The sequence below is a fragment of the Camarhynchus parvulus genome, chromosome Z (genome assembly GCF_901933205.1).
Source record: "Camarhynchus parvulus chromosome Z, STF_HiC, whole genome shotgun sequence".
In the NCBI taxonomy this organism is placed as follows: domain Eukaryota; kingdom Metazoa; phylum Chordata; class Aves; order Passeriformes; family Thraupidae; genus Camarhynchus; species Camarhynchus parvulus.
This window is the reverse complement of record NC_044601.1, coordinates 52,493,391-52,507,123: the sequence shown is the minus strand read 5'-3', so window position 1 is coordinate 52,507,123 and position 13,733 is coordinate 52,493,391. Positions and strand designations below refer to the sequence as shown.

Below are 13,733 nucleotides of genomic sequence, written 5' to 3'. Positions count from 1 at the left end.
CTACATTTGGCAAGAGAACAAGGTAATTTGAGGTTTTGTTTGTATATTAGTGATAGACATTACATTTCTGGAAGTATCTTTGTAAAAATGTCACAACCTTTACCTTACCTTTGTAAGGTAAGCTTACAAAGAGTGGGTTATAGAAATTTACTGGAATAAGGTGGTGTGAAATCATTTTACACATAATTCCTAGGTGATGATTTTTTAAGTATCACCAATAGGATGTTTTTCCTTCAAAGCATGTGCTAAAGGAGTTCTTTTTTTGGTTTTACTTTCTTACAGTCGAACAAGCCAACTTTCAGTCTCAACTCTATTGGAGATGTGTAAAGGTCAAGCGGGCGAGTTGGCAGTTGGGAGAGAAATACTTAAATCTGGTAATAACTTCATATACAAGTAAATTATCTAAGCAAATAATACTGGAATTTATCAAGTACAAGCATAGCAAAGAGAACAGTATTCCTGTCAACAGTTTGGAAGGGGGCTAATTTGGGCAAACAATGAGTAATTCTGTATGATGCAGTTCTGATCTTTGTGTAGACTCTGAACATAATGCCTAATCTTCATTTTACCAACTTTTTAATAGGGTCCATTGGTATTGGAGGTGTTGATTACGTCTTAAACTGTATTCTTGGAAATGAAATTGAATCTAGCAACTGGCAAGCACTGCTGGGGCGACTTTGTCTAATAGACAGACTTCTGTTGGAATTTCCTAGTGAATTTTATCCGCATATTGTCTGTGGAGATATCTTGCAAGCTGATACTGTAGTTGACAGGTACTTTCTCGTACTCTATACAAATCTTACTCTTTGTAGTTGAATTTGTTGGTGGTGATTTCGTAAAAGAAGCTGTTCTAATTCCTGTAAACAAATAACATATGCAAAAATACATGCAAAGTGTGCTTGCTTTACAGAGTAAGTAGCTATCTTTTTAAAAACAACTGACCTGTGAAGCATTTTTGAAGCACCAGTGCAACAATAAATCTCCTTCCTACTTCAGAACTGACAACTAAATACATTGTTTTGAAACAGCTGTTTTGATACTAGTTAACTAGAGTATGTCAGTTTATAAAAGACCACTTTTCTTTTTTTAGGTATAAGAAGCTTCTCTCCCTCTTAACTTTCGCCTTGCAGTCAATTGACAATTCCCACTCAATGGTTGGCAAACTATCAAGGAGAATATTTTTGAGTGCAGCAAGAATGGTAGCAAGAGTGCCCCATATTTTTGTAAAGCTGTTAGATATGTTGAGTGTGACAAGCTCAACTCATTATGCAAGGATGCGTCGACGTCTGATGGCAATAGCAGATGAAATGGAAATTGCAGAAGCCATTCAGCTGGGCATGGAAGAAATGCACTCTGGGGAATGCCGACATGAAGACTTTTTACACCTACCTGTGCCAGATAACTCTCCAGAAACTACAGAAAATAATACTCCTAATAATACTGTCCAGTTATCAGGGAAAAGTGGGAAAGGTTTAAGTGACAGAAAACTGAGTGCCAGTCCAGATGACATTTCTGAGATGCTAGCTGGCCTTGCTATGGGACTTCCTGTTTCATCAGTAACCACTGAGCAACCAAAACCAGCCATTCAAACAAAAGGAAAACCCCACAGTCAGTGTGTGAACTCTTCTCCCTCATCCAGTCATTCCCAGTCACTATTCCCAACACTTCTGTCTCCATCAAACCCATCTGTACCAGCTGGCACTGTAACAGATGTCTCTAAACTCAGACCTCAGGGATTTGTTCCCTGCAAAATCCCCTCACCTTCTCCTCAAACACAGCGGAAACTTTCTCTCCAGTTTCAGCGAAACTGTTCTGAAAGTAAAGAATCTGAGAAACTCTCTCCAGTTTTCACCCAAGCCAGGCCATTGCCATCCAGTCATGTACATAGGCCAAAGCCATCACGACCCACACCGAGTGATGTGAACAAGCAAGGAGAAACCTTAAAAAGCAGTATGACACTTGATCTGAACGATATTTCACAGTGTGATGGCAATAGCAGTGCAGTTATACCAAGTGAAGAGACAGTGTTCACACCAGTAGACGAGAAGTGCCGACTGGATGTTAATGCAGAGCTCAATTCCAGTATTGAGGACCTGCTTGAGGCCTCCATGCCAACGAGTGATGGCACAGTTACATTCAAGTCTGAAGTTGCAGTTCTTTCTCCTGAGCGGGCAGAAAATGATGATACTTACAAAGATGATGTAAATCATAATCAAAAATGCAAGGAAAAGATGGAAGCTGAAGAGGAGGAAGCTTTAGCTATTGCTATGGCAATGTCAGCATCCCAAGATGCCTTGCCAGTAATTCCCCAACTACAGGTTGAAAATGGTGAAGATATCATAATCATTCAGCAGGATGTAAGTATATGTATGAGAATTTAGGTTAAGTCTCAACTGAGGGTCAGTGAAATGATAAAGCAGTGCTGTTATATTTCAAAAGTAATAGAAAACATGAAGGTGCTCAATACCTTTCATAGCAAATTGAATATAAATTTGAGGGTACTAACAGAATCCTTCCATGTTATTAAGAAATCTAGAGAAGGTGTTTGCAAAAGAAACACTATATAATGTATCAACATTTAAAGTGACAAAAAAGAAAGTGTAAAGTTGGGGAAATCAGGAAATAAAACCAAAAATTTAAAGCAAGAGTAGAACTGTACTGAGTCCTAATGCTGATTTACTTTGAAGGCAATTGTACAAAACCAAACTAATTTTTGAAAGAAAGAATGGGAGAAGATCTTGTCATCCTGTCTTGAGAGAAGATGAGAGATACTTTATTAATCAGAAAAAAAGTACATATATATTTGCAAATAGACAAAAAGCACAAGAAATCATAATAAAGGGGTATTGTATTTGTGATCCTTTGAGGCAACAACATGTAAAGCATAAAATTTGAGGGATAAATTAAATAGAAACCAACCTGATTTTCGTTCTATTTACTGTAGGTGTAAGCTAAAGCCTTACCTTAAGCTTATTTGTGATCCTTTGAGGTAACAACACATAAAGCATAAAATTCAAGGGATAAATTAAGTAGAAAACAACCTAATTTTCGTTCTAGTTACTGCAGGTGTAAGCTAAAGCCTTACCTTAAGCTTGTTTGTGATCCTTTGAGGTAACAACATGTAAAACATAAAATTGGAGGGATAAATTAAGTAGAAAACAATCTGATTTTGGTTCTGTTTACTGTAGGTGCAAGCTAAAGCCTTAACTAAATGTGAGTCAAGGAATAGAAAAAAAGTTGTGCTCCTACTTGCGTCCTCTAATCTTGCCTTTCACCTTCATGTAGTAACACAGAGGAAGCTGTTTCATGTAGTAGGGTATGTGGGTTACAGAATACTCTGGTGCTCTCATCTCAGCTGAGACCTATATAACTAGAAGTTCAAGGAAGCGTAAGGGAGAGGAGAGGCATGTAAGCTTGGACATTTTCTAACACCTTAGAATGTCTGTATTTTAGATGCATGTTAGTAAACTTGGAATTGATTTTGAATTTAATTTGCAGACACCAGAAACCCTGCCTGGACATACCAAAGCAAAACACCATTACAGAGAAGATGCAGAATGGCTTAAAGGTCAGCAGATTGGTCTTGGAGCTTTCTCTTCCTGTTACCAAGCTCAAGATGTGGGAACAGGGACGTTAATGGCTGTAAAACAGGTAAATACTTCAGGAAAGTACCTCACTTTCTTGTGTTTTCTCTTTCAGACCTCTTGTGTTCCTGCTTCTTCTACTCCCTGTCATGTGTTCTGACATGAAACATAATTTAGAAAACATTTATGTGCATGTATTAACTTAATACATAGAATCTTTTTTAGTCTTCTTAGAGTGAAAAAAAGTCCTTTGTTCTATGCCCATTTTCTTCCATAGTTCTTCAAGTGCATTTTCGCTTCTATCAAGTTCATAAAATGGTGGCTGAGTTAAGAATGGAGCCCAGATAACTTGATTCCAAATGAATGCCCTATTTGCAAGGTTGCTATTTTAAATAATTTCTCCTCACTTGTCAAGAATATTTTCCCTATAACTTTAAATGGAGGAAATATAGTTTAGTGTTTGTATCTTCTGATTCAACTTTGCTAACTAACTAAAGGTAGCTTGGAGGCAAGTATTCTTACTATTTAAATTAATAGATACAGAAGTTGTGGCTGAGAAGAGGCACATGCTTCAGTCAAGATTTTTGAAGGTTTCAGGTGTGAGTAAATTGTTCACACTAGAGCTGCCCTAGGGCTGAATTAGTAGTAACAAAATAGAGGGTATTTTAGTCCCAACACTCTTATCAGTTCTACAATGAAGTTACACCTATGAGGTGGAGAAAATGTTTTGAAGTTGCTCAAGGAAAGCGTATGTGCCACCAGTTATTCCTCCTTTGAAACTCTTTTGCTTGTGAAAAAACTGGGACTGTCCATGAGGTCCCAAAGATGATGATGGTGATGCCTGGGGAAATTCCCTGCAGCATACCACCAATATGTCATATTTAGTATGGATCACAGCTGAGATTGGCTCCAATTACATTACTTCTGATGTGTCAAGTTGAATTTCTGTAAGAGCTGTAGTTATGAAACATTTATTTAACTGGTAAAATTTTATAAGGGACATTCAGGATCCCATTTCAGGCCTTTTCTGTCTTCGTTTTTCTCAATATTGGGAAACCAAGGGGTTTTTCCTAGTTTAAACAGAGTTGAAAAGAGGGATGTTTCCCCACTCTGTACTTGGAGAAGATTTTGTTTGTAACCTAGAAGATTGCTCTTAATTTTCTATGACTGTCTCACATGGAGATACATTCTCAGCTGGTGGGGTTGGCGGTAAAAAAGTAGTTCCAGATGGTGAAAACCATCCATTCTTTCTGCTGTACTGAAAGGCGATTACAGGACTTGTACTTAAATTAGTAAGTCTGAATACCATATTTCAAAACAGGTGACATATGTCAGGAACACATCATCTGAGCAAGAAGAGGTGGTTGAAGCACTGAGGGAAGAAATAAGGATGATGAGTCATCTGAACCATCCTAACATTATTCGAATGTTGGGTGCTACATGCGAGAAGAGCAACTATAACCTGTTTATTGAATGGATGGCAGGTAAACAACTGGTGAAAATACCATTTGAGTTTTGAAATGGTATTTGCTAGTGGTATTGCTAGTGTTGCATTGCTTGAGGTTGTGAATTTATATTTTCATTGCTGTGTTCACAGTCAGTGTAAAGGTCTACTTACAGAGCATGCTTAATGGTGCATCCTCTTGTGAGTTGGAATTTTCCATACCTAATCTCTTAAAACAATTAAAAACCCTGACTTTTCTTTCCATTTCTGACTCCAAGTGAGAAGTTTTAAATTTTGATTTTTTCCAGCTGAAGTGACTCTCTCTCAAACTGTTGCATTTCCAGTGTATCTGTGTAGCTATAGGTTATTATTAAAAATAACTTGGCTAGAAAGTTATATGGAACACCTGACACTTAAGGAGTGTCAAGTTAAGTTATGGAATACCTGACACTTATTTTATCCTGAGATTTTTCATAAAAATTGTGTCAGGCATTGTGTAGAGGTATTTAAGAACATTTAAAGTAAGTTTCAAATAATAATTAGTAAGTAGTGCTTTTGGAAAAATTAATTCAAACCTTAAATCTCTTAACTGGTAATCTAGTAAAAAAAATTGAAGTGTTTTCATAATTGTGTAGAGCAGGGACAAGAAAATCTGTCTTTATTTTGAGAAGTAGTTTTATTAATTTTATGAATGTTTGCTGCTGTCCAGTTACCAAGTGGTGTTTTATACATCCTTATTTGCTGTAAATGAAAGCATTGCACCCTAAGTTATGGTCAGAGTGCTAAAATGCAAAGGCCCCAAGTATGTGTCATTACAATAAGTAGTGCAAAAAATATTTTCTCAAAATTTAGAGTACTAAACCTTTTGAAGTGTAATTTTTTTCTGAAATATTATTATTTAGGTAGTTAATGTCAGGAATTGCATTTACCTCATTGAAGCCCAGACTATATTACAATACTTTGAGAGAAAAATTTGAAATCCAAAATCTTGAGTCTGTTACCAGTTCTTGAAAATAGAGGAACATACTGCTTTTCCTTGCTTGTCTGCATAGTTCTATGTATTGGATGATAACAAATGCAAAGTAAAATATTTAGAGGGAATACTTGCTGGAGGTTGCACTTACCTATTGCCTCAAAAAATAGTTAATGTTCTGCTGTTTACATGTTAATGTGAAGTGTGGATAAAGTGTTGTTTTTAAGGAAATATAAGATCATTAGGAAGCATGAAGACTTTTGTCTTTAATATCTACAATTCAATTTAGAAAGTAATTGAAGAATGAACTACATAACTTTTTGCCTATGAAATTATTTTAATTTTGGAAGGAAGGGGAAGAAGAAATATAACTTACAAATACTAACATCAAGCTCCAGTTTTAGGATGCAGTGTTGCACTCTACTAACAGAACGTGTAAGTGTTGATAGAATATATTGTTTTGTCTTTTAGGGGGTTCAGTTGCTCATTTGTTGAGTAAATATGGAGCCTTCAAAGAATCGGTTATTATTAATTACACAGAACAACTTTTACGTGGCCTTTCTTACCTCCATGAGAATCAGATAATCCATAGAGATGTTAAAGGTGAGAATAACTGATAAATTCTTTTAGAAGGAGTATTCAAAAAGCAGCATATGTTTTAGCCTGAGATCTGTTTGTTCTCTCAGATACCATCTCAGGAGTGGTATTTCTACTGGGATTGTCTGCTCATGTATAAGAAACTCTATAACTGAAATTAATCAAAATGTTTGTGGCAAGCTTGTGGGTATTTGCTACCTGTAGTAATAGTTTAGAAAAATTGTCTGAGTTGGTTAAAATAAGATAGAAAGTTGCCATACAGTTTTAAAACTACTGCTACTTAAATTAATGTAAATGTTTATGCTGAAATTATAGTAAAATCTGTGAACAAACCAAGATAAAAGAGGCCAGATTTCTAATGTGTGGAGATACTGTGATGAGTTTTCTTCCTTCATCCTAACTGAACATAAATACAGTTGTACCCTGAGTAACGTATGAACTTAACTGGGAAATACCAGTCTTACTGAATTTTTCCCTTTAATGTCACTATAGCTATCCATGAACTGGAGGTATATTTATATAAGTAGAACATACTGATGGCAAATGTGTCTTTACTAATTCTTTTTGAAACAATAAAACTTTATATTGTTTGTAATCATCTTTACAGCAACTCAGCAACTCATTATCAGTTGCTTGATAATGAAATAACTTCAAATTTCATGAGGAGCTACAGGCAATGAAAGCCTCCAGGACTTTGGGTCACCATTTTCTTCCATTATACCATCTCCAGGCATTGTTCCAGAATCCTGTGTGTTTGCCCTACTTTGAAAATTTGATTGCCTCTCTAAATCTCTCAAACAGCCTCAAGCTGTGTGCAGTATCATTCAGGCATAACAGAAAAGGGAGGTTATTAGACCGTATCCTTGATTTTTAGATTTCCTTGATACTGAGGTGGGGAATGTCAAACTGTTTTATAATTTTGAGGTGCAGGGAGCAAAAATGTTCACCTTTTTCCCTTTAATAGAAAGCCAACTAGTAGTATTTTTATTGTACTGTTGACAGGTGCCAATTTGCTAATTGACAGCACAGGTCATAGATTAAGAATTGCTGATTTTGGAGCTGCAGCCAGGTTGGCATCAAAAGGAACTGGTGCGGGGGAGTTTCAGGGACAATTGTTGGGAACTATTGCATTTATGGCACCAGAGGTAAGAAACCAATTTTTAAAGTTATTTCAAAAAGTTTGTTTAAACTCTTTAAGCTAATTCATGTAGCCAAATAACAGAAAATTGCTGTATATGCTTTAAATGTGTTTTAAATGCCTTTGTTCTAAAGATTAGGAATGATTCCAATATGGTGATGATGACATTTCTTTCTTGCTGTCATTGTTTCAAGCAGTTTGCTACAAGATATTGTTATCACAAGTGTTGTTACTAATGCCCAAATGACCATTTGTTCAAAAACTAGCCATTGCAAGGTACTTTGCTTGCCACTTGGTCAAGCATTTTATTTACTAGATCTCTAGACCTGTGTAAATCTTGCGGCATTTACATCACTGGTCATTCTCTTAGCCTGAAGTGTTAATCAGAATACACTTGTTTGATGTTGTGTTGAGGTTTACTTCTAAATGACTTAGAGCTAAGAGACTTTGAATTATATAATCTGATTTTTGGTGTCTGTCTGTTCAGGTTCTGAGAGGTCAGCAATATGGAAGGAGCTGTGATGTGTGGAGTGTTGGTTGTGTTGTCATAGAAATGGCTTGTGCCAAACCTCCTTGGAATGCAGAGAAACACTCCAATCATCTTGCTCTGATATTTAAGGTAAGGAATTTTGTTATTACCAATATACTACAAAAGATGACAAATAATCTTGTATACAACTATGTGAATTTTAGAAAAGTGTGTAGCAGGGGTTGTTGCAATAGGTTTTTTTTTTATGTTGGAGCTGTTAGCACAGAAGCAATACTAGTACCAATATAATCATACTTGCTTATTAAAAAAAATAACAAACTGATACCAAAAAAGATATACTAATACATGATATTCAAAATCATTATAGAATGGTTTGTGCTGGAAAGGATCTTAAAGATAATCTAGTTCTACCTTCCCCACCATGTTCTGGGGCACCTTCTACCAGGTTGCTTAGAAATGTCTGATCTAAGATATAAAAATATAGTGTAACAGGCTAAAAAAAAAAATTAGGAATAGAGTTGATCTTAAATTAGGCAGAAGACTGGGACGTTAACTTTTTCTTACAATCCTGTAACATACAGAAGCTCTTTTTTCCATAAACCATTTGTGTAAGTATTCATATTTCACAGTGGGGAAAATTATTTTATAAAAGAATGTTCCACAATCAGATTTTGCTGAAATATATTTTCCAATATGCCATGCTATATATGATTTTTGCCCCTTCCTTTGCTTGCTGGATCATTCATCTTGGCATTCACGTTTCATACTGAAATTGGTTAATTATTTTTAATTCTAAAGGTCCAGTTGAACTGTAGGCATGAATGAAGAAAATACTGCTGCAAGTAAAGGAAGTGTTTGCAGAAAACAGACATTGCACAGCAGTACTCAGATATGTTCTGAGTACTGTACAAGTACAAGTAAAATCACTTGTGCTAAGAGATGTAATTGTCTTGGTTCTGCATCGCTGTGAATCTGCTGGTGCCACTCTAGTGTTCCCAGTCATCCTGCTTTAATCCAGCTAGATAATATTGAAATTAATTTGGTTGGGAGGGATATGTGTCTTTCTGAGAAATATTTGCCTTTGGGGTAGTAGCAGAAATATACTAAAGGCAGTGCAAGAAAACACACCCAGTTTAGCTTGTTGTAGCATAACATCGCCCACTTCATCTCCCTCCATGGTGTCTCGTGCCAGTTAACAGTGAAGGCAGCTAGTAGACTAAAGAATGTCCATATGTGTGCTGTTGGAGATTTTCCTGTGGCCTGCTCTGAGATGATCACTGCAAGATCTTGCTGTGAGGAGAACTTTTAGAGAAAAGTATCAGGAGGGAGTCAAATTAAAAAGCAATAGGCATAAGGACAATAAACTGAAAGTAGTAATGTAATCTTCATACTGTTGTAGGAAACATGCTGAATGGAGAAAAGTTCATAAACATGCTGGATGGAAAAAAGTTCATCAGCTGAAATTATCAGTTTGTAGAATGTTTTTGGGCTAAGAGAGGGGGCATTATCACTGACTTCTAAAATGTTATTTCCCCTTATTCAGATTGCTAGTGCAACTACTGCTCCATCAATCCCTACACATCTGTCTCCGGGCTTGAAAGATGTGACTCTTCGGTGTTTAGAACTTCAACCTCAGGACAGACCACCTTCAAGGGAGCTGCTGAAACACCCAGTCTTCCGTACTACATGGTAGCTACTTATTTGTAAGGCTAAAATACTGAAGAAAATGCTACTGAATATACAGTAACTGTCTTGCAGTGCAGTTACGTGCAGCAAATTATATTATTCTGCTGGCCTTAATGATAGATACATCAAGAGCATAAGGCCAGTGGAGGACCCTACCTAAGTATGTGATTGACAAATCAAGATCTTTACCTAAGCTCAGTATGCAACATTTGACAATTCATGCAGAGATTTGTAAACTGTGCCTTTTCAAACATCTGGCTCTAGTTAACATAAAAGCATTTTTCCTTAAATCTGCATGATTATTTAGCAGGTAAGTGATTTTTATTTTATTTAGAGCACTTTTTCAGCACTATTAGAAGCTGAGGGGCTCAAGATCTATTTTAATATTGCAATCACTGTTCAATTTCACATGTAGATGCTCTGCAATTAGTAAGTTTTCAATACTGGTTAAAAGGACATTCTGTATCTGTCCCTTTTAATTACCTGATGCTCTCTGAGTAACAAATCCAAATATTGATGGAAACTTTAAAAAAAGCATTTGCCTTCCTATAAAGTAAGAGCAGGCACTCATGGTTCACTGTGCATTTACTGCTGGCCATGTAATTTCTTTTGAAATCAAAGTTTTTCTTTGTATTTTTAACTTTCATGAAAAGGGGATATTTTAAAATAGTCTTTAGAAAAAAAAGATGCAAGCTGTGTCATGGAATATTTTCCTGACGCAAGAGTTTTAAAACCAGATTTGCTGGAAATCTGGGATAAAATGCCACCTTCAACAAGGATATGTTGAAGGCTCTGATAGTATAGGTTATTTAATAAACAAGATTGTTCTGTATAAAGCAACTTAGTCTGAACCATGCTAGAAGTTGTTGAGCCTTTTTTTCATATAGCAGTTTCTTCTGGCAAATTGTGTAGAGAAGTTTCATGTCAAGGGCCCCCCAAACCCAGCTTCCATTAAAGTTTTTATGGGAGACTTTGGCATGTACTTCAGTGTGAGCAGGTGCCAAATGAGCAAATCTCATTCTTTGTGTAAAGAAACTGAGGTTACATTCTCTACTGATAACAAGTTTTACCTGCTGTTTTCCTTCTGCCGTACATCATCTATTTACTGTAGCCATTAGTGGTAATTTAATTTGAAAATGTTAAAAATATTACCATAAGAAAGGTATTTATTTTAACAAGAAACAAACTTGGACTTGAAGATCAAGATAAAGTAAAATGTGAAGTAAAGCTTCACCTGTAGTGCAAAACTTGTTGGTTTTTAGGAGATGTGGGGTTTTTTTTTAAACAGTTTTTTAAAAATTATTTTAAAGGCAGGTTTTTAGATTCTGATGCATGTAATTCTGAAGGAAAATGGCAGCTTTTTCTTTTGCTTTTTTAAAAATGGGGATCTTTTTTAATCTAATAATGATTGTGTTTAATCCATTTTGAAAAAAAATACTGTTCATGTTATAACTCTTCAGAAGCCAGTTGGATTGTTGGACTCAAATAGAATTGGTTATTTTCAAAGACTCAGGACAAACTAAATAAGCTATAGTACCTTAAAAGTGTGTAATACAAATTGGAAGCAAGACATCTTAAAGATAAGTTTACATGAATGATAGTGCACATACTAATAAAAAAAAACAAACCATGTCATTAGTTGTGAATGTGTTTCTTTTGGAAATTTTACATTCCTTTGTTTTTGAAGATTGGCAGACTTTGAAGAGTTAAAAAGATAATACCGAAATGTGAAGTTTGGTAGCTCTGTTTTGTACTTGACTTTTTTTTGACCACTTTAGAATTTCTCATTCTAATAAGATTGTTTCCAAGTCTTTCCTATGTGCAAGCTTTAAAGGATGCACTCTTGCCAATTCATGTACTGGAAGATCAGTTTTCAGATTAATACTGTTTCTGGCAGAAATGTAAACTGTATAAACTGATGAACCTCAGCTAATCAGTATTACTATGTAGATCACCATGCCTACCACATTTCAAACTCAAACTGCCTCTTAGGAGTCCAAATGCATTTGTTTGAGTTTGCATTTCTCTCGGCTTGCTGGTAATTGTGGTGTTTTTAAAATGGAGATGTGATGTAATATTCTTATTTTCTTTGGATCAAAGCTGGACTGAAAATTGTATTGTGTAATTATTTTTGTGTTCTTAATGTTATTTGGTACTTAAGTTGTAAATAACGTCTACTGCTGTTTATTCCAGTTTCTACTACCTCAGGTGTCCTATAGAGTTTTCTTCTACCAAAGTTCACTTTCACAATGAAATTATATTTGCTATGTGACTGATTCCTAAGACTTCCAGGGCTTAAGGGCTAACTTCTATTAGCACCTTACTGTGCAAGCAAATTTTACAGAAATCTCTGGGTTAAGAAATTTGGCTTCATTGTATCCTTTGTTATTTTAAATATATCAAGATATTTTAATTAAAAGTTTTTACCCCATTGAACCAATTTTATATAGTATAATTTGTACGTATTTTGGTGTTTTTTGTCTTTATAGTAAATAAAAGTTTTTGAACAAACTTTGTCCTTTGCTTACTGTAAGACAAACATATTCCTTTTACTGATGGAAATAAAATATTTCTGGTACACTTCACTGTTTATACACAATTTCATACACTTGATATATCAAGACGTTTTCTAATAAAGGGCAGCAACAAAGATTAATTTTTTAAAATTCATGATAAAGGAACTTCTCTTATGACAGCACTGTTGTCTATGAATCTCACTTGATTATGCCTTTAAGCCAGGAATTGTCTAAATTTTGCATTACTGCAAAGGTAATAATTATCTATTCAAGTGAGCTGGTTAGGTCAGTTCTGGAGCCATTGGAGTGTGTGTTGGAAGTCAATCTGTTGTTTTATGTTTCTGGTGAAATTATTCTGTTGCTTGAGATTTTAATAGCAAACATAAACCCTTATTATCCAGGCAACCCATATATTGCAAAGCTAGGACTTGTTTCAGTTCTCGTCTTTCTCCAGATATTTTTGAAATTTTAAAAATTAATTATTTTTTACGGAAACAGATTTCAACTATAGGCTTTCTTGTGACTATAAATATTGTATTTCGAAGGACTGCACTTTTATTATTTTTATTAGGTGTGATGCTTTCTGAAATAGATACAAGTGCATCAATTCAGAAAAAACTGGCAGCAGAAATCTTCAAATAAATTATAATACCTGATTTCTCAAATCAGAAAAATGTACTACCTGAAATGTCAGAAAGGAAAATACATGGCAAGGATTGAGTAGGAGATAAACTTATTATAATGTATCTTTATCTGATTTACTGAATCCTGCAGTACTGTGTCCTACTTGTGCAGTTGCAGCCTCCTTTTCAGGAAGGAGGTTTGGCAGAGGTCACTGGTGCCCAGCAGATGGCAGTGAATTTCAAAGACAGCTGCTTAGGGAACCAAGTATGTGCACAGGGCATGCCCAGTTCTTCCACAGGCAAAGGGAAAGCTCTGCACCTAGTGTGACTTCTCCGGTGGGAATAAAATCACATTTCTGCGTGTTGGTCATAGGTCGAAGGTCTGATGGTGTTTCATCTTTGCAAGTTCTCACTTGAGACTAAGGACTGCCTCCAGAACATGATGGAATGTCACGTACATCCTTTAATCACATGAAAGTGGGCAACTTGTGTGAATGGCTGTTGTGACCTGACAGCCCACTTCCTAAAGCTCTCTATTTCCCTTACTAACTTTTCACTCATTGCTTAGTCTTCCTTAGTGACCTGAATCCCGGTGTGACTACCTTACTTTTAAGAGCCACAGTATGCATGTGATGTGGTGACCATGTATCTTGTTTTGTGGTTATAGCACACGGCTGCTGAA

At 35.7% G+C, this 13,733-nt stretch overlaps 1 protein-coding gene across 2 annotated transcripts in view; it reads left to right on the top strand.

Moving 5' to 3' along the window:
- Positions 1 to 13,196, top strand: part of MAP3K1 (mitogen-activated protein kinase kinase kinase 1) — a 59,921-nt gene extending 46,725 nt beyond the window's left edge. Inside the window, exons 12-20 of one of the 2 annotated variants that reach the window (XM_030969419.1) lie at positions 283 to 374; positions 584 to 773; positions 1,091 to 2,357; positions 3,499 to 3,651; positions 4,906 to 5,068; positions 6,473 to 6,604; positions 7,601 to 7,743; positions 8,224 to 8,355; positions 9,770 to 13,196. In XM_030969419.1, the coding sequence (XP_030825279.1) occupies positions 283 to 374; positions 584 to 773; positions 1,091 to 2,357; positions 3,499 to 3,651; positions 4,906 to 5,068; positions 6,473 to 6,604; positions 7,601 to 7,743; positions 8,224 to 8,355; positions 9,770 to 9,919 (2,422 nt within the window). In that variant the 3' untranslated portion in view covers positions 9,920 to 13,196. The remainder of the gene's footprint in view (positions 1 to 282; positions 375 to 583; positions 774 to 1,090; positions 2,358 to 3,498; positions 3,652 to 4,905; positions 5,069 to 6,472; positions 6,605 to 7,600; positions 7,744 to 8,223; positions 8,356 to 9,769) is intronic. The other variant, XM_030969421.1, reaches the window with a different exon arrangement.
- Positions 13,197 to 13,733: the final 537 nt, after the last annotated feature.